Genomic DNA, 22523 nt, shown 5'->3' with positions numbered 1-22523 from the left:
AAAATTATCGCATAGGTAATTTCATGTCAAATTTTCGCATAACTTCAAATAAGTATAACTCCGTCAAAAATGGTCGTATTTGAAAAATTTTTTTTCATTTCAAAGCTTCTATTTTGAAAATCATTTGTCAGATTTAGAATTTATCCTCCCCCCTCTCGTCATCTCCTCAAAAGTAAAGACGTGTTACGTCTCCAAAAAATTGCATACTTTGACGCATTCCACAGGGTGGAATAAATTTTTTTCGCAAATTTCTATGATAATCATCGTAAAATATGGACTTTTATGTGTGAATTAAGAAAAAAATTTTTTTTGTACGATTTTTTTTCGCGGAGTTACGACATATCAAAGTTACCTATACATTTTTGTTCATTTACCGCCAGCATTAGCATTACCCGATGCGCACCACGAGGAGGTTGCTGATCGGAATTGGCGCATCGTGTGTGTGTGTGTGTGACAGCAGAGATAAGGACCCTACGGTTCGTCACTCCCGTAGCACTTTTTGACTCCAAACCTTCTCTGTTGCTGTGTGTGTGTGTGTGTGTGTGTGTTTTGTTGACGAGTGTATGCTAAATTAGTCATTGTAAAAACCTTAACTAACGACACAGGTTTTATATTTTTGTGGTATACCGTTTCTAAAATATTAGATTTCACTCCCAAGGAGTGGTTTTTAAAAATTATCGGTAAATCTTTACTTTAACTTACCCACCTCCAATGACTTTGACCTTGACATATGTTGTCAAGGTCACTACCCTGAGTGACCTCCAAAAAGTTTTAGCCATCGGTCATTGTTTATTACAAAGTTATAAACAAATAAAGTTTGACGAATTATATGGATACAATGGATACATCGCTTAGCATAGAAAATTACAAACCCATGAGAAGTCCATCAGAAATGTATGTGTACACATACACACACGCACACACACACACACACGCGCCCGCGGGGGGTGCAAGGGGGCCTTCGGCAGCAACCTAGCCTACCGACGGGGTGGTGCAGGAGGGGGGCCGAAGGACCCCTTGCACCCCCCCCCGTGTGTGTGTGTGTGTGTGTGTGTGTATGTGTGTGTGTGCGCGCGCGTGCGTCTTGTGTGTGTACACATACGTTTCTGATGGACCTCTCATGGGTTTGTAATTTTTTCAGAGGTCTATCAGAAACGTACGTATAAGTATATAATTACCGAATTTATTTATAACATATATATTAAAATATGTATTTAATATGTATTTTTATTATGCTGTATTATCAGATACATTTTCATTTAAAGGATATATTTGAGACATAATATTGAAAAATGCATCCAAACGATCAGGATAATCATACATTTTTTTAAATAAAAATTCCGCTAAATAATGTTCATAATGTTGTTCAGATAACTCATATTTTGGAATTGCTGATCGCAGATCACGCCATGTACGTTCTATATTCTGTGTGTGTACACCAGTTTTTGGATCAACAAAATTAGTGCTATGATTAACTGTATAATGTTTGTAGTTCATCTGATTCAATGAATCATATCCTTTCCACTTATCACTATAAATAGTTGTACCAAACGCTATTTTTTTTTAATGATATTTATTAAAGTTGAACTTGTTCGATCAGGGACAGGAAGAACAAAAATACGACCGCTACCGCGTTCGTAACCCCCAAATATCCATTGACCATTAACAATTCTGCCTTTATTATATTTACGTTTTCCAATCTTTGCTTCATCTATTTCAACAATTACATTTGAACCACCAAATTGTTTTTCATCCTTGTGTAACCATTGAGATAATAACTGAAAGTAAACTACATTAATATTATAATAATACAATAATAACTTTAAATAATAACAATTTATACATACTTCTCGGCAAAAATTTGTCCAATCCACTACAGTTTTTGATGACATTTGTAATTCTTTTTCTAAAAATAAATGGCGAGGAGGATGCAAAAAGAGAAAGTAGGCAATAAATCTACAAGTTTTTGCAATATCTAGACGTGAGTGTGAGAACCAAGATCCATGAAGTGCACTTAAAGCAAAATTGCATTTTACTCTTCTTTTCTTTCGGTTACGAATAATTTTGTTGTAATTATTTGTACAATGAAACATAAACGAAGTTGTTTCATATTGCACAAACAGGTATGTTTTGCACCGAGGGCACATTATTTTTTGACGAATTACATTATGACTGAATAAAAATTCTAATAACTGATTCTTATTATATGTTAAATGTAGAAATTCGTGAAGCAACATGTTCACTATTTGACAACTTTGAATATACTGAATGTTTGATATACTGCGAAGCACTGTGTAATAACATGTTTATATATTTCTGATTTAGCTTACTTATTTCACTTGTGATAGAGATACTGTTGTTTTGATATTTTTTTTATTTTGCTTAAATAATTTATTAAAAATATTTGTTATTAAAAATAAAAAATAATTAAATAAACGTATATTTCTTATAAATACATTTTATTAAGTACGTAATATGTTCGAAAATTACGTGAAATTCATGAAATTTTATTTGTTTATAACTTTTTAATAAACAATGACCGACGGCTAAAACTTTTTGGAGGTCACTCAGGGTAGTGACCTTGACAACATATGTCAAGGTCAAAGTCATTGGAAGTGGGTAAGTTAAAGTAAAGATTTACCTTGTTATTACATGCTTCATTAGTCTTTCCACAAGTCATAACTAATAGTACAGGTTTTATATTTTTGTGACACACCGTTTCTGAGATATTAGATTTCACCCCCAAGGGATGGTTTTTAAAAATTATTATTATATGGTAAATTAATCTTTGTAAGAAACCTTAATTAACGGCGTGAGTCCCATATTTCTGCAACGCATCATTTTCGAGATATTATTTTTCATCCTCAAGGAGTGGTTTTTGAAATTTGCTTTTATAAGGGATGGTTTTTGAAAATTGTTGCTATACGATAAATTATTTTTTTTTTTATTTTATTTAACAGCAGAAGTTCCGTATTTTTACGGCTCTGTTTCTAAAATATTACATTCCACCCCAAAGGGATAGTTTTGAAAATTATTACTGTACGATAAATTAACCTCTTACACGTACGCACGCATATGATTTTGTCTCTTAAAGCATTGTACATATCGAAGCAATAATCGTATACGCAGCGGTGTGAACGCCGCTTGAGGAACAAACTCGCTTTGCGTGTGTGCGTGCGAACTTATGTACGTGAGTCTGAATCTGGAAAAGGACAAAAAAGAAGAACGAAAAATGTCACAATTCTGATATTCGATCATCATTTCTCAGGATTGACTGCGCCGATTTTATTCAAACTGGTCGCAATCGAAAGCTTATATTCACATTATATAATAAAAGTGTCGTTAGATTTTTGATTACGGCTTTAAATATCTTAACCGAAAGTTTACTTGACGTGAAATTCCGGATAAGCTAGTTAGTAACGCCGCGTCGAGAACAGTGACTCTCAATGCTTGGATCCTGTTTTTTATGTACTTGGCGTCGCGACGCTACCGTGTCGCTTGATACAAGGTGTGACTTCTATGGCGTAAACCCAGACGACATAACACATCTACTCAAGACTCGACTTAGGGATGCGCTGAACCTAGAAGTGGATTTTACGCTCGATGATATAATTGAATCCATAGTTGAGACTAAAGAAGCATGGTTGGCCTTTTCTACATTCGCGGAAGAGGTTATGAGGAAAAAAAAGAAGAGGATGAAAGACGTCGAGAGATGACCGTGGGCCTCCCTCCCTCTCCTTCTCCTCCATCTTCTGCGAAGGATGGGCGGGTCAGGTGTGTTTCCCTGACGCATGCTACATGTAATCTTGTGAGTTGGCTGTATATGTTTGTCTGTTCGTCTTCATAGTTAGTGTTTTACTCATAGTATTACCTATCATGCCATTTCATTTCATTTCCATGTTAATCATTTAAGTCCACTCATTCATTCATTTACCCATCTCACATTCATTCACTTACTCATTTTTTCTTTCTTTTCTTCTTTCTCTCTTTTGCTATTTATCATTGTTTTGCCCATCACTTCGTTTCATCCATTCATCTATTCATTCATATCATCTGGGAGCGCCCCATTTGACCACGTTAATATTGACCACGATGATATTGACCACGGTGATATTGACCACTGTCCCGATTGACCACAGTCCTGATTGACCACGGTGATATTGACCACATTGATATTGACCACGTTGCGATTGACCACAGTTCCGATTGACCACAGTTGATATTGACCACGGTTGATATTGACCACAGTCCCGATTGACCACGGTGATATTGACCACGGTGGTATTGACCACGGTGATATTGACCACGTTGCGATTGTCCACCTTACCTACCGGCGGGGTGGTTGCGGGAGGGCGGCCGAAGGCCCCCCTTACACCCCCCGCGCGCGCGTGTGTGTGTGTGTGTATGTGTGTACATATGTGGTCAATCGGGACTGTGGTCAATCGGGACTGTGGTCAATCGGGACTGTGGTCAATCGGGACTGTGGTCAATCGGGACAGTGGTCAATCGCAACGTGATCAATCGCAACGTGATCAATCGCAACGTGGTCAATATCACCGTGGTCAATATCACCGTGGTCAATATATTACGTGGTCAAACGGGTCCCACTCATATCATCTCACTTCATTTCAGTCTTCAATTTCACATCACTCATTCATTCTCACTCTCCTTTTCACCGCTCGTCCGTTATTATGTGTATGTATGAATAAGTGCGAGCAGCTGGAGGCGATTCCTGTTACTCTTACAAATGTGTAGGGATGGGACCGCCTCGGGTTGCTCCTTAGTGTTGTGAAATGGTTGACTCGGAGCCATGATTCCCTCCTTGGCCTTAGGACTCCGGTTCGCTGTGTTTCGCAGCAAGGCTCCTGCTGAGTCTGGTCTGATAGGTTAAGTTGTGACCGGACAAGGGTTTATCCCACTGATAAATCGCGAGACTTACCGGTCGCAGACCGCAACGCTTTCGTCCTTGGTGTTCGGTCGCTAGGTGTTTTGTCTTCTACTAGCACCAAGGTGTTTATCAATCGTGATTCTCCCGTACGTTCTACGGCCCTTCGCGTACCTTGATCCCCTTCACCGATGGACGATCTCTCGGGATGGTTTCTCTGGGAGAATGTTTGGCCCTCGGGATTCGCCGGGATACTCGAATAGCTAGGTAAGTTAAAAGACATTGCACTCTTAGCACACAAGTCTTTTTATTGGACAATACTCATCCGGCTGTATAAACTTTTTACGCTCCGCGATTTTCTCTTGCGTACTCTTGCGTACACGCGCCTTGCTCGTACGCTTAGGATCTATCTCCTCGCTCGGTCTTCGCGATTACATCCGACGTTCACCACTCGTGCTACGATAGAGAATCCCTCTCGCTCGGTCTTCGCTCGCCACTTTTATCCTCTCGCTTCCCTGGATATCCCCTCTCAAGCTCTCGGCCAATGCGCTGGTCACACCGTTCTCGATCCGACCAGTCGTCGCTCGCTCGTTTCTTCGCCTCGGCGGCCAATCGCATCATTGCGCACCCAGACTTCGACTTGTGCTTATCGCCATGTGCTGAATGTTTCTTTCTATCGCGATTAATATCTTACAATGCTCGTACATGGATATTACGTGTATTTCAATCAATAAACAAAACAAAAACTGTCCACAGACTATTACATAAAATAAAAAATGAAAAACTAAAAAATAAAGAATACACAAAAAATAAAAACCAAGCTTAAACTAAAACAATGCTATCCTATGCGTCGACAATCTTCCTCGACGTTAGCGCGTCCTGCCGCGCAACAAATATATCAAAACAAAAACTAGTCGGATAGGTGACTCGCGAAAGAATTCAAAATCAATTTCTATATAATTATAACGCTAATGCTGTAAACTCTACGTCTCTACGTATTTCTAACACTAATGAACGTACACTATATCTCCCATACAGCACAGAACCTTTCAAATACATTGCAGCAATGTTGCAATATTGCAGATTGCAATGTAATATTGTAGAGACATTGCAGGAATATACAAGTGTAACATTTCATGAGAGATGTTACAGCAACATTTCAGAAACATTACAGAAGCAGGCATATTTTATAATTGTTGTTTCTTTTAATTTAAAAAGTTTCTTATACATATGTATATATATATGCATTACATACACATACAACATAAATAATAAAATTCTTGTTTACTAAAAAGTTTATATTATACATTTAAGAATACTTAAAAAACATAAGTAGTAAGATTTAATAGGCAAATAGACCAGTCATTATTAATTAGAGAATTCTCAACAGTAATCGATCGATTTAGTCTGGTTCAGTCTTATTAAATAAATTTTACTGTGTTTTTCATAACCGTAAATTGTCTTTCAAAGTGCTAGTATGAAAAGGCTCCTTAATAAAGGCGCCTGCTATCGACACGATATACATGTATACACGGTGTAACAAGTGGCAATAAATAAGTGCAACAATATGGCGATCGTCCTGCGTGCCACGTTTCGATTGTGTAATTATTGTTAATTTTATATTTCTTTTCACTGTGTTTTACTTTATATCTATATATTATTATTCGCTCTATTGTGCTAATTTGTTTGTGAGTATATGCTATGTGCGATGTCTGAAAGTTGAAACGATATTTTCAGATTAGTTTTGGATATTGGATGTTCTATGTATCATTAAATAAAGAGGCTCAAGTACAGACATTATATCTACGTCGAAGAAGAGGCTTAAATACATACCTGGCAGTGATTTTTCTGATATTTTAAAATTATAAACACAAATTATTGACAATATTTTTCAACGACAAAAGGTAAGTAGAAAAAAAGAGAAAAATTTATTTTTCTATATTTTTTTTATTTGATTTCTCTTTAGATTTTAGATGACTAATTATAAATAATGAATCTATGAAATATATATGTGTTTGCATCTTGGTTAACCTACATGAACTTAGTACTCTATTTTTAATAAAGTTTTAGTACACAAAATTATATGCGCAATACACAAAGTAATATTTTGTTTCTTTGTAACAACATTTCCATGTGTATGTGTGTATGTAGTTCCCAGATAGCACAAAGAGTTTAAAAAGAATTTATTTTTATGTCACAAGATCTGAGTTCATTTTCAGCTGCAAAAAGAATTCTTTTACGTAAAAGAATTCTTTTTGCACCTGAAAGTGAACTCAGATTTTGTGATATAAAAATAAATTCTTTTTAAACTCCCTGCGCTACCTGGGATCATACCATAAAAAATACGATATTTATAATATACAAATAACAATGAAAATATTGTTACTATAAACAATTATAAATGAAATATTATCATTTTATATACTAAAAACTTTGCTTATTAAAAGTAGGATGTCAAATTCACATAGGTTCTCCTAAAATAGATCTTAAAATCTGAAATGTAGAAATTTTAATTCTTACATATTTTATAATTTAAGCAATATATTTAAATATTTATTTATTTTTTAGCATATTATACATGTGTGTATGTATATATAGAGGGTGATTCATTTTAATCTTAACAGGCAATATTTTGAAAAATATGCGATACGAAAAAATTTTTCAAACAAAAGTTATATGGTTATAAAGGAGACATGAGACGGTGTCATTAATTTGACCTTAAATAGTTACTTGAAGGTCACATGAAGGTCACCCTCAATTTTTTAAGTGGAACCGCCTACTTTTTATTACATATTCTTGTAGCTTATGTCGAGAGCTTTCCAAAACACTATAATTAAGTACCTTTTCGTTAAGTACTTTTTGAGTTATGAGGCTTGAAATAATTTCTTAATTTTACATAAACCGTAAAATATCTTGTAAAATATTCATTTTTCGATTATCTTACCTTAATACTTTTACGTACAAAATAATGAGAGGAATCAACTGGTGTAAAGAAAACACATAGTTGTTTTGAAGAAAAAATATATAATTTGCAATTAACAATTCCATATTTTTTCTTAAAAACAACTATGTGTTTTCTTTACACCAATTGATTCCTCTCATTATTTTGTACATAAAAGTATTAAGATAAGATAATTGAAAAATGAATATTTTACAAGATATTTTACGGTTTATGTAAAATTAAGAAATTATTTCAAGCCTCATAACTCAAAAAGTACTTAACGAAAAGGTACTTTATTATAGTGTTTTGGAAAGCTCTCGACATAAGCTATAAGAATATGCAATAAAAAATAGGTGATTCCATTTAAGAAATTAAAGGTGTCCTTGACCTCACCTTAACGATGCCATCCAAGGTCAAACCAATGACACCATCTTATGTTCCCCTCAAAACCATACAATTTTTGTCGAAAACGTTTTTCTCTAAAATGCTTAGTTTTTGAAAGAAAAGGGGTGTACTGGTGGTCTAGGACATCCTGTATATTTACTCTTTTTTATTAAAATTTTGTTTCAATGGAAAGATTTTACTGACGATAATTTTTTATTACAAAATAAATAAAATCTTTTTTTATACAAAATATATATATACACATATAAATATATATGATATAAAATAATTATAAAATATATATAAAAATATACAAAATATAAATTTATTATCTGCACATTGCGAAAACCGAGTGTAATTCCCGTAGGATCAATAAAAAAGGCACTGAAAAGTGCCGATTGGTCTCCTCGGAGACAGAATGGCATTGAAAAATGCCGATATGAAATGCACATTGGGAAAACTGAGTATAATTCCCGTAAGATAAAAAAAATGGCACTAAAAAGTGCCGATTGGTCTCACTAAAACTGTACGAGAAAGTCTCAATTTCGAACTAAATACTATAATACATACATTCCCAGTCAGCAAAGTCTGTTCAAACAGATTTTGCCAATTTCTGCTACAAATTTTTGTCGACAGTAAGATTGCAGATTGCATACAAAATTTGTTATATCAAATAATGATAACAGAATGTCAGCAGAAATGTTACAAAACCTGCTGACATAATTTGATAGCAGAAACTGAACAGGATTTGTTTAAACTTATCATAGCAGATTGGTGGCAGAAATCGAGCAAGATCTGCGCAACACAGTTTGATATCAGATTGGTTGCAGAAATCGAGCAAAATCTGAGTAATGCAATTTGATGTCAGATTGTTGGCAGAAACCGAACAGAAGTTGTATAAAATTATTATAGAAGATTGGCGACAGAAACAGAGCAGGACTTGTACAAAACAGTTTGTTGTCAGATTGATTGCAGAAATCGAGCAGAATCTGTGCAATGCAGTTTGATGTTAGATTGTTGGCAGAAATCGAGCAGAAGTTGTATAAAATTATTATAACAGATTGGCGACAGAAACAGAGCAGGATCTGCGCAAAACAGTTTGATGTCAGATTGATTGCAGAAACCGAACAGAATCTGTGCTATGCAGTTTGATATCAAATTTTTAGCAAAAACCGAGCAGGAACTGGCATCATTATTAAATGTAATAATGACGATATTGAAATGCTTCTAATTTATTAATAAACATTTGTTTATTTCATTTATTTAAAAGGAAGGAGCAATATTGATTTTATTTCGTTACGATTTTTAATCATAAATAATTTACAAAAAAAAACTAAAACACACACACACAGAAAAAAATAATGTTGATTAAACAACATTATGAAAAGTTAAAATTTATTTTATTAATTGAAAATAATATTATTAATATTAATCAAATCAATATATGGCGTATTGACCTAAATAATAATATTGAATAAAATAAATTTCAACTGTTATGATATTGATTGAACATTTTTTTTATATGCAATTTAAAACGCATCTGAAACTCTATTTTACACGCACACGCGTACACACACACACACACGCACACACACACGCGCACGCACGCACGCACGCACACATACATTATATGCATATTTTTAATTTAAAAATAAATAGGCATAAAGTATTCCTAAATAATATAATACTTGTAATACTTTTATATATAAATTATTAATAATAATTTGCCGAATGTAGATTAATTATAATTTATTAAATGAAAAGATTAATTATAGATGTCTTATAATATGAGAAGTCATCTATGTATGTACAAATGCACAGATATGCATATAACATAAGTATAAGGCACTTTTATTATAAAACTTTTGTATAAAACTTTCTGATATCTTGAAAAATTTTTGAGACATATTATCAAGAAAAGAGAAAAAAACCGTTCAATACATGAGGGGTGATTTCACCCTTTAAAATCGCTTTTGAGTAGCAACTGAAAATTTCTAAGTTTATCTATTTGTCCCCTTTACATATGTGCAAAGTTTCAACAAAATCGATTATTTACACCTGAAAAATGTTCCCTTGTAAGCGGTTTGTCTGTGAATGCGATCATTAGTTATGATTGAATTGGCTTGACCAAAACCAATTTATAGTGATTGGTTACAGCGATCGCATCTTTACCGCTATTTTTCACGAGCCCAATGGCATAGACGCTACGTTTAGCGCCTAATAGCAGATACATACAAACGCGAACGCGTATATGTGCTGCGCATGCGCAGTACACTTTGTACCGGCGCCATGCGCCATGTGGCTAACGATGAACCTCTCGATCATTCTGAGTTCAACCGTTGCAGCAGTGACTAGTGCGAACAAAGAATATTATATAACAATTGTGATTCGGCAGGATTTATAGCTACAAACATCGTTTGCAACAGACGTCATCGAAAAGATAAGTATAAAAGTAGATATGGGCCACTATGGTGCGTCAAAACAAACCCCCACCACTCGGCCCCTGGCGCCGTGGGCGTGGCCAGGTGAAGTGGAGGGAGGCGTTCTGATTGGTGGAAACAATGCCCCACCTCCCGAAGTCTCGATTTTGATTGGCTTGCACCATAGTGGCCCAGAGTTTGATTGGCTTGCACCATAGTGGTCCAGAGTTTGATTGGCTCGCACCATAGTGGCCCAGAGCTGCGATTGGTCGACGCCGGCTGTGTCGCCGATTTATCAAATTTTTATTTCCCTACCTCCGCGGTACTAGACTCGAAGAAGCAATCCTCCTCCCACTCCAGCCCTGGCCCACCTGTATATGGTTCCGAGTCAAATTCCCGTTACCTAGCCCTTAGTCGCTCTCGCTACGTCTTGGCAGAACGAACCCCCCCCCCCACCTACCGACTTTCGGAGGGTAGCCGGCGGTATATGTCTCGAGGAAACAATCCTTACCTCCCCACTCCGTCTCGGGGCCCGCTATGGAATATCGAAACAAGCCCCCTCCGCTCGAACGGTTCATGACGCACTTTATCGGAAAAAGAGACAAAGCATCTCAGTAGGAGACAATAATTATTATAATTATTATAATTATTATAATTAGACTACATTGCACTACAGAGGTAAAAAGATGAACATGCGGATGATTGAACGCGAGGCGGGGGTGTTATAAAGGAAGAAGGGAAAAGTTAAAAGTATTAAACTCGAATTAAGATAAAAAATTTTTACATTTATTAATATTTTTCAAAACCAGCCATTTTTTAATAAAATTTTTGCTTATTATTAATATACAGAAATATATACAAAGAAGAATTATATTTATATTGTTATAAATTTTACATTTTTCTTATGCTACTTACAATATTTATAATTCTATTTTTTAAAATAAAATCGGAAAATGCGCGACTTTTATTTAAAAAAGAAAAAGTCACCCAAGAAATAAGAATATTGTTATACCGACACATATCCGTATGGTAGCGAATATCTGCTATTGATAAATCTACGCTTTACTAATACCGGCGCACATATTTTTGTTTCACTTCGCGTAACAATTTCATGAAACGCCGTACGTCGAATCGCATTAAAGCGTAGATTTATCGAAGTTTCGTTATTTTCTTCTTCTTCGTTTTCCTGTGTGTCTTTTTCTCTCGCTAATAGTAGCTTTTTTATAGCATTAAAATTAATTCGTCGCGAGTTCTCGTAATTGAGAGTAATACCCTTAACTTTACAAGTTTCGTGAATATTACCCTCCGGTGTTCGCACGATGTAGGCGTAAAATTTCGGGCCCCCGGACACGAACGCCTCGATATAGCTACCGCGGCCGTAGCTTTCGAGTTCATCCGTCATGTCGCCTAGAAAATTTCCCGTAGGCGGCATGTATTCGTTCGAATCACCGGTGCTTATAAAAATACACGAATCCGTATCGTAATATAATACACGACGATCTAAACGTTCTAGGTACTCGTACAATTTTAAACGCGCTAGTGCAGTCGTATACGCTGCTATCACGACGTTTGTTATCGGCGAGGGAACGAGAGCCTCTTGTCGCAGTCGCCACGAAACATACATTACCTCGTCATTCACGGGTAATATGTCGGTTATCTCGTATTCGGCGCTCGTTAGTAATGTCGCGAAACGTTGTTGTGTTTTTACGATTTCGGTAGTCGGCAAATTGGATCGTTGGCCGAATTTTCCCCAGAATGAATTTAAGCATAGTTTCGCAACCGAGCGTAAACCAGGATTCCGCGCGATGTTTCGCTTATCAAGAACGATACCCTCAGTTTTTCATATTCCCTCAAGTATCGCTCTTTTGCCTCATCGTCGTTTTCCCCGCATTCGCTCGGCCAACCACTGGCTTCCTGTTTAAGCTGTAAAAACGTATTAATATATTCGGCGAACAATCCACCTTGCCGCGACGCGCGATCGTATTGGCTAACTCTATATTGCCAAATTTCGCTTACCGACGTTACGAGATAACCTTTCTCGACGGCCTTGCGTAATTCGCAGGTTACCCAGGTACCCTCGAATTCACGCTCGCTATCATTATGAGTGCACGGTGTCTGAGAAAATGTTTCGCAGCAACTACGACATAACGCGAAGAGTAATTTTCCTCGTACGCGATGCGGAAGTACGGGGTGAAATAAATCACGAGGAGGGAGTACTCTACAGCGTATGAGGCCTTCGAGCGAGTCGAAATTATAATTCGGTGACCTTCCGATTAACGCGCTACATTCATCGCCGACGTAAATTTCCGGATGACCGATCGGAAAAGCGCCCGTCTTCAATACAAACGGGTATAATGAGCATACGTCGACGTAGCGTATTTTCTCCGTACCTGTGACTTCGTATTGAGTTGCGATATTTCCCGTACGCCCACCGAAAAACGCGTCGCGAGGATCGAGCGGTGGTGTTTCTACCATCGGATGGTTCGCGAGAAAATCATACATTACGCGATTGTCGCGCATTTCTTGGTCGAAGGCGCACTCCCACTTTTCCGACACTATGTATCCCCGCTGACGAAGGCGCCATGAAACTGCGAGAGTTCGTTCATATCGCGAATTTAATGTATCTCCGCGATCCTCCCCCGACGAAAGCGCTTTATCGCGATTTACAGGGAAACAAGTTGGACATCCGTGCCAAAAGCAACCGTGAAATTGCAACACGTGACGCTGCGTCTTTCCCGCAACAGACGTTTCGAAATAACCATCGACGAGCGTACCCTCGATCGTGCGATATTCCCGCGCACGCCCCGCGTGATTTATACGGCGGTCGAGTTCGCGCTCCATCCATATCAGCCATTGTAAGGCTTTACGCGAATGATTGCTCGCGCATCTGTATCCCCCCGTAGGAATAATGCCTATCGTATCGGCTTGCAAAAAGTTTTTCCGGAAAACCGTCATGCAGGTCGAAGCAATAGTTGTACATTCCTCGAACGGGCATACATTTCCGCTAAATTTTTCTAAACGCTACGCACGCTCGTCGAAGAATATCAACATCGTTACGACAATAGCGCACTATCTCGCGTTGGAAGTCGAACACGGTATTTTTTTCCCTCATTTCGGTATGCCATGTGAGAAAGCGTTCGCGCTCTTGCGATTTCATGTTATCCGGAGAATAATATTGTACATCGGGTAACGGTCCGACGTACGTTTGATTTTCGATAGTATTAAATAAATGCGGAAAAATGCCCTTATCCTCAGTATCCTTTAGCCCGAAAGCCTTAGGTAATTCGGATAAGCGCATCGGCATATAATTAACGCTATCGATGAATTTTGTATGTCCCGCGGTTAAAAGAATAATTTTTGTGCCGTTTAAAATTACTTTCAGTTCAATATCCCTACAATTTTCCACGATATATTTCAAAATAAATTGCGCGTCGAACGCTTTCGCATTATGCGCTATACAAATTATGTGTTTAAAATATTTTACCGGACGCGTAACGAAATCTACAAACTGTTTAACCGGATCGCGTTGAAATACGAACTCTCGCACTCCGCACCAACGGCACCACACGGGCATGTTATTTTCCCCCACGCATGCTTCACAAATCTGTTGCGCGATGCATAGCGTCGGAATATGTTTTTTTATATTTCCCGTTCCTTCGACCGTCTCGTCCTGCCGCGTTTCGAAATCGTAAAATACGAAAGCCACACGTCCCTTTCCGCGTTCATATGCACGTTCGTTCTTTTCCGCGTTATCACATATGTTCCGTGCTTCTTCTTCTCTCGTGCTAGATATATCTACCTCATCCGGTACCATCGCTGATGAAGATGGCCCGGCAGAGGAAATATCGACACGTTGTCGAAGAGGTTGCATATAACACATATGATTGCGCGGTTGTTGTGAACGGCATAATTTGCAATAAGAAACGCCGCATTCATGTTTTAAATTCGATTTAACGATACGCCCGCAACTATCGCAAAATCGCACGATGCTACAAACATTAGCGCGTGTTCTACCGTCGTACGATTTCTCGCTACGATGACGCTCGAAACACCTTGCACCGTAAAATAGCCGATTGCACGCGTCGCATTTTATTTCGGCGTAAGTGGAATCGCACGGTGGTGCGGATAAGCATCGCGGGCATTTATTTAAGCACCGGTGACTATTGGGTCTATCGTTTCGGAAGCCTACATTACACGCTACGCAATAATCGCGAGTACCAGCGGCGGCTTTTAAATTTAAAATAGGATTATAATGTCGCGAATCCTCGTAATACATGATATTTAATCGCCGCGAGGACTCGCGTCCGAGAGAAGCGAGTATTTCGGCACCGTCATACATCGGTTTTTCGCCGCGACCGAAAGTATTAAAATTATACACAATAATCGCGATATTGTCGGCGGCGAAATAACGCTGGAAACGTTCGATTTCACGAATTCCACAACCCTCTTCCGGTATTGCGACACCGGCATTTCTCGTTAATTGCAATGCACATTCGCGTTGTAACGAAGAATGCTGATATCTTATTGCGTTCCATTTCTCATGCAGCTCACCCGTACGGATATTACCGCGCTCGCTATAAGTTTGAGCTACTACGAGAGCTCGAGGGAAGCACAGGTTATCGGAATTATTAATTTCGACTATCGAACGTTTCGCGACATCCTCCCGTGTTAACGTGACGCGACCGCGACCCGAAGGCATCGAGACATTATAAACCCGTATGTTAAATTGGTCGGCGATATCGAGACCGCCGGCGCTCTGTGCTAACGAACTCACAAGTCTCCAAATGTCCTCGTAACTCAAATCACGCGCCGGACGAAAAGATATACCCGCAGGACCATGCGATAAATTCGGCGAATCAAACGATAATCCTACGTAATCGCCCGGTTCACATGAATTTAACGCATACGCGTGAATTTCGCGAAACGCGTTTTCTAACGAGTGATATATATCGTTGCCTTCAGTCAACGGACGTATCGCGAAACTCGCTTCTCTACCGATTACCCGGAATCTTCTAAATTGTCGCGCATTTTCCGATATTAAATTTACAAAATTAAAATTATTATTTCCGACCTGTTGGTGAAGTTGTTGCTGCTGCTGCTGATGTTGCTGTTGTTGTTGTTGCTGTTGTTATTGTTGCTGTTGCTGCTGGTACTCATGCTCCTCCTCCTCGTCCTCTTCACCCTCCTCGGTCTCGGATGAAATATTTTCCGAGCGGGGTAACTCGGCTACCTCCCCCTCAGTCTCATCCTCTTCCGCTTCTTCTTCCTCATTGGTGTGGGAGAGCGCAGAATTTTGTTGGCCGTCAACACCACCTCCGTATTGTACTGTTAAAAAACCGTATAAATTATAAATACTATTTTTGTTATTTTTATTATTTTAATATTTTTATACTCGAATGTAATCCGTACTATAAATATTATAATACAACGAAATAATCTCACCTTTTTAGCAATATTTGTTGTTTTTTATTCCGCTACTAATATTCTGGGGAATAGCTAATCCCCCAGCGACGAGTTTCTAAAGAAAAATTAAGAATTTGGATTAAATTCGAGCATAAAAATATATCGAGAAATAAATTATTAAAGTTACCTTCTCTGGAGGGAGCGTATATATTTTCCTCTTCTTCCTCTCTCACAGTCTCTTCTTCTTCTTCTTCTTCTTCTTCCAGCACTATCACTTCTTCCTCTTCCTGCACTTCTTCTTCTTCTTCCCCACTCTCTTCTGGCTCTTCTTCGTTAATCTCCACTCTCCCGCGCTCCTCCATCTCTCGCGGAAATTCTAATAATATTTCAAGATTCGAATATTTAATATTATAGAAACAAAATTTAAAACAGTTCTAAAATTATTTTTATATTTGAATTTTCGTTTTAGCCTATTTTTTACATAATCATCATCTTTACCCGGCGAGAACACTTCGCTATCAGGGCTACTGATTGCATATGTGATGTCGTCAGCGTTCATGTTTTCCTCGTCGTCGTCGTCGTCGTCAAGAACGACAACGGGAATCGCCGGATTTTCCTCGAGTAATCGCGGTCTTCCTGAAATGTAGAATATTTTTTATTAGTATTGATTATTTTTATTACTACCGAACATTCTATCCGAGAAAAATTAGCACTCGTTTTCATTACGTGCAAAACTTACGCGAAGGACCTGCCTCGGGTTCTTCCTCTGCGCGGCGTCTACGTGAAGGTCGCACTATCGCTGTTCTCGCGAGATTATTGTTTCCTGTGATTAATTAGTAATTAAATATTTAACTTTATAATCGCGATTTTTCGTATTTTTTCTTTGAAAGCAAAAATAAATAAAATAAGTAAAATAATTACCCGTCGACTGGATCCTACTGTAGTTTTGAAGTAGGTAGGTTATATGTCCACCTACATCTTCCTCTTCTTCATATTTTTCATCTTCGCTCAAGGCTCTTCGTGCACTAATTATTTCGCCGGCAATATTTAGTAATTTCGCGTCGCCGCCGAAATGCCCCAATTTATATAAAATTGCAAGCAATGTATCGGAGCAGGCACACGCGAAATTCGAAAATACGCTGTAATTATGTTCACTTGTTTCCGTTAATTTGGAAATGTAGCTCGCGGAATTTATCTTTGGAGATAAACTCGCAGCCAACTTTGCACAACTCGATATCAAATTTTTATTACACGCCATTTTTTTTCTTAAAGGAATAACACGCGAGTGAAAATCGTACAAGTTTCCTCGGGCAAAGAAAATCTCGAAAATGCTTATATTCGGTTAAGCGTTGTCCATTTTATATATTTTCCTCCCCACTCAAAAAGGAAAATCAAACAAACCTTTATCAGCGCACGGAGAAGTCCATAAAAAATGTAGAAGTTTGAAATTTCTTGTAGTCGTATATACCGTATTGTAATTATATTTTTTACCGTAGCGCGAATAATCTATTTCATTTCTTATTTTGTTTTTCGAGAAAGCAACTGACGCTAAACATTTTGCTAATTACCTTAATTAAGTAATGGTTTACGCATATGATTTCTTAAAAACTAGGCGTAATAAAAAAAATTTGTAATTATTTTATTTGTCAAAGATTTTTATTTTGCGTCGACCATAGCTATTGCTCGAATATAATAAATTTTTAAAATGATTTGTTTCTTTATAAGAAAAAATACACGTTTAATGCTAATAATAATAATAATACACGACGTGTTGCTGCGTGTTCGCAGTAAAGGACAGAAGGAGATATCGGGAAATATGTTGAAAACGTAGTAAAAAGTACTCTGTGAATTTTTTTTTTAAGAAAAACTTGTTATGTTATTTATTATATTTTATCGATGTACATTTATTTATTGGTTTTCATAAAATTTTCGTTTTTGTAAAATCGCACGAGAAATTTCATTAAATTTAAGCGAAAGTATCTCTACAAATATAATGCTGAAATATACATCTAAAAATGTTAAATTATTAATTTGAGTTCGAACACTTTGTTCGATTTGTTCATAATTTCCTTTAATTGTGAGTTTTATAATTTCGCAATCTATGTACGATGAGGGAAGTTTTAATTCTATTTCGTTTATTATATAGTTAGCACATGTATTGACAGTATCAACGATATTAATTAATTGCGACAAATGCGTATCTATGCATTTTATAATATTTTCCAAGCCGAGGAAAGTAACTTTCTGCATCACGATAGCGGTGTTATAAGTTTTTCGTTTCTTCGACGGAGGTTGTTCTTCCTTCTCGACATTACTCGCGGAATATTCGTTGGTTTCCTTGTATACCACTAGAATAGCCCTCGAGCCATAAGCGCTGGTAAAGTTGATGGTGATATTGTTAATGATAATCGGATTTATTCCTCCCGTTCTTTTTTGATCGTCGTTCAAATACTGTCTCATATGTTCCATGCAGGATTGAAATTGCTGCCACGTGTCGGAGTCGAGACAAATCCCATCGGCATTATTGCTCGTTAATTTAACAATTGGAACAAAACAGTCTTCCTTCGTCGATTGCAATCCCACTTGTATCTTCTTAGTGAAGGATAAATTAAGTCCGTATGTTGTTGATAGCAACAAATGTCGGTTTCTTCCACCGTTGCCGATTTTATTGTCTCCATTTCCCGGTTCCTTAATATCGCAAACATGCGAGGATTTCACAAAACTGGCTATTTCGGTCGTTCCAGCCATTACTATTAACCACTCGAAACAAACTCGAAAAATGTACTGTGCAAAAAATAATCACAACAACGTTAGCGTATTTGCGTAGAATTTTTCTTCTTCGCTCGAGACTTAACTTCTGTTAACGACGAAATTCGAATGAATACACGGTTTGTCCTCGCGCTTATATTACTGCTTCTCCCACCTAAAAAAAAAATCTAAGCAAAAAGAGTGGGGGGAAATAATATGGGCAGAAGTGAGCATAAATGCGTATTCAAACAAAATATTTTACAATAATCAAAGAAAAATACCGAGAAACTTCTATAAACGTTTCTAGAAACTTCTAAAAATTTTCTCTAAGCTATATCTCGAGTGATTCACCACGGGAAAAATATTTAGGGGATGTTTTATTAAGGAAGATTCGAATGATAAATTTATAGATATTACGGGCGGGGGTATATCTGAATGTTTAATTTAAAAAAAAATGTGAAATCTTATCAGATTTCTTAATCGATACGGTATATATGCTGTTTCAGCATGAGAAAAAAATAGGTTGAGGATTTAGGATGAGGGTTTCGCTAGGGTAGATTCAAGGTGAGAAAGATTTTCCATATCTTCCTAAATTATTTGGAAACAGAATTGTTTTCTTAATCACTATTGCAAATATAGCGGGGTTATTTTAAAATGAAAACCATTGACGGTTATCTTAAGATGAGATTATTTTATTGAATGTCTCTAGTTTTTTAACGTGTGTTTAGGGTTTTAAGAATCTCTAGATATTATTATTATATCACGGGGGGATAGTGTTTGTCTGAGTCAGCTATCGGGTGATTCATAAAATACGAGTATGTACAGGTATTTTGTAATTTAGGCGATACATCGATTTAAAATATATTTTCCAGAATTTAAGCATTTTATTTTTACTATAAGCGTATATGGAGAATCAATTATAAGCTCATTAGCGTTGGTGCTCGCGAAAGTCGCCGATGCGAGCCTACCCTCGCGCGAATACGCTTACTCGCGGTCGCGCGTCGTGTATCATCTAATCAGCGGTGCTTTCCGCTCGCACGCGTAACAGAGAACGCTAGCGCGAGCACGTGGCCGGCGCGGATGGGGCCCCACGCGAATAAGCTTATTTTCTTCTTACATTCCTGCAAATAATATTCGAGGAGCATGCGCATTTTTTTCTTTCTTAGATTATTGTTGTTAAATATCGTCGTTTACTTTTTTATTTATGAGATTGTTCCTAAACGCGAAATCGATTATTTTGTGTAATGGACGTGCGCTGGAAACATCCTTGGACGTCGATCGTCTGCGGCCCTACGGGATGCGGGAAAACAATTTTCGTGAAAACATTTCTTCGACATTTATCCCGCATGTCCGATGTCCGATTCGAGAGAATTTTATTTTATTACGCCGAGTGGCAAGATGCGTATCAGTGCTTACATTGCGACACGGGAGAGAGAGAAGAAGAGAAAAGCGAGAGCAAATATAGCGATAATGCTTTAATAAAATCGAGGAAAAATATAATCGAATTTCGCGAAGGGTTACCGCGTCCGGAGGATTATTCTAACGATGCGCTTTCTCCGAAATTGGTGATAATCGACGATCTTATGAGGGAATCGTCTTCGTGCGACGCTATCGTGGATCTATTTACGAAAGGAAGTCATCATAAGAATCTCAGCGTTATACTCATTTCGCAAAATCTTTTCCATCAGGGACGTGGACAGCGCGACATATCTCTCAACGCGAATTATATAGTAGTTTTCAAAAATCCGCGCGATCGTGCGCAAATTCGTCATTTAGCGCGTCAGGTATATCCCGACGATCCAAAATTTATGGAAGAAGCGTACTATGACGCTACCTCGAAGCCGCATGGATATTTATTGCTCGATTTGAAACAATCGACTCCAGACGAATACCGATTTCGCACGTGTATCTTTCCGGAGGATACTCTACATTACGTCTACATACCACGTAAATCTGTCATTAGAGCCGGAAGCGTATAAAAGAAAGGTATTCGCAGCCGCGAGTTGTAGTTGTGCGATTACGACGCAATGGTGAAAAAAGCAGACTCTAACAAAACATCATCGACAGCGACATCGAGGATAAATTTATCGAATAGCGCAATAAAGACTGCAAAACGTTGCATCGGAGAGAGGAACCTGTGTCTCTTAAAAACTCTATGCTATTTGAAAAAAAATCAAAGAGCGGCGTTCTTACGCGATGCCGACAATAAATTTGTAAAGTGTATTCAGGAGTGTATTTTCAATACGCTCGAAGGTAACGTACCGCTCGAATCTAGCGAAAAAAAGCGCTTGTCCAAGCATAAAACGACTTTACGGCGCATCGCGGCAAAGCGGGATAATTTGAAGACTAAAAGAAAACTATTGGTACAACGCGGAGGATTTTTACCCTATATTATCGGTCCTATACTCGGAGCTTTATTATCACGGATTATCGGCGAGTGAAAAGAAATACAATTCTTTATATTCTTTGTGAGGAAAAATAATAATATTTGGAAAAGTATTAAAAATGGAAAAGGCTAAAAAAATGGTTTTAATTTCTACGGAAAATCTCGAAAAAATGCAACGAATGCAGCAGCAGCAGCAGCAAAATCAACAGTCGGAAAATGTTAATAATACGGAAAATGATAATAATAAATCTGTACGGACACCGGGAACCCCTTTATCGCGACTCGATGCGGAGATGTGTCGTATTCTCAATCTCTCGACTCCCGCCGACGAGGGTGAAAGATGGAAAATGTATAAAGAAGTACTTCAACGTTATCTTTACTTTGTTCGGGATGCAAAAAAGTGTTTTCGCAAAGATTCGCGTGGGGCTTTAAACGGCGACGCCGATGATAAAACTGAGCAAGACGAGGACATGTACTTGGAAGATGACGATACCGAAGAATTTACGCGTACTTTAATTAGTAGCGTTGAAGATGGAGGAGGAGGTGACGCTAATAGTTTCGGAAAAAAACGCGATCAATCGGCGGAAATGATTAAAAATATAATCGAAAGTGTGCCGAAAACTTATCGCTACAAAGCTCACACGCTATTGAAATATTTACTCGATGCTCCGTCGTCAAAGATCGGTTGGGATAGACAAGGACTCGTGACTATAAACGGTGCGGTTGTAACGGGTTCGAATATTAGCGATCTCATAAATGACGCGATACGCGAGAGAAAAACAGTAAAAGCAATCGGAAGAGTTCAGTTTGCGCGATTACTGCAGGACATAAACACACCTTCCAGTCTCATAGGAAATCGTAGTTTTTTACACGTAGGCAAAATAGCTCGTCGTATTAAAAGCAGCGAATTAGCAGCTGTTACTTCCACTCCGAAAACTCGTCGTTCACGCAGCAGGTTAAACGAGACAGTTGTATCCGAAGGAGATACGGTATTTATATCTGCCGATGAGGATGAGGATGAGGCCGATAAAACATTAGCAAGTAAGGACGAGAATTCCCCGACGAAGAAAGCAAGAGGTTTATTCGGTTGGAGCAAATTCTAATAAGATGGAACTCGAAAAATTATATTACGATCCTTCGCACTACGCGGGTTATTCAGCGACGGTCAATTTATCACGAGCGGCTAAGCCGAATTTCTCGCGTAAGGAGGTTGTCGACTGGCTTAAATCGCAAGACGCGTACACGCTGCATCGTCCAGTACGACGAAAATTTCCGCGTTTACATTATAACGTGACAAATATCGATGATTTATGGGAGGCTGATTTAATCGATCTTCGTAATCTTAAGAGTTATAAC

General features: G+C 37.9%; 1 protein-coding gene across 2 annotated transcripts; it reads right to left on the bottom strand.

Moving 5' to 3' along the window:
- Window positions 1-15385: 15385 nt before the first annotated feature.
- On the bottom strand, window positions 15386-17561 carry LOC145972130 (uncharacterized). 2 transcript variants are annotated; one of them, XM_083100418.1, is made up of 2 exons: window positions 16221-17561; window positions 15386-15955 (listed from the first exon to the last, which is right to left on the bottom strand). In XM_083100418.1, exons 1-2 carry the CDS (start codon window positions 16393-16395, stop codon window positions 15759-15761), a joined length of 372 nt encoding a protein of 123 aa, XP_082956544.1. In that variant the 5' UTR covers window positions 16396-17561; the 3' UTR covers window positions 15386-15758. The 2 variants fall into 2 exon arrangements, 1 of the variants encoding a protein (XP_082956544.1); XR_014439065.1 differs by having other exon boundaries at window positions 15847-15955; window positions 16073-16358.
- Window positions 17562-22523: the final 4962 nt, after the last annotated feature.

Source organism: Camponotus vicinus, unplaced genomic scaffold, assembly GCF_025532165.1.
Source record: "Camponotus vicinus isolate PSW18456_S1 unplaced genomic scaffold, iyCamVici1.0 SCAF_5, whole genome shotgun sequence".
Taxonomy (NCBI): Eukaryota; Metazoa; Arthropoda; class Insecta; order Hymenoptera; family Formicidae; genus Camponotus; species Camponotus vicinus.
The sequence above is the reverse complement of the archived record's forward strand: the minus strand, read 5'-3'. Positions and strand labels throughout refer to the sequence as shown.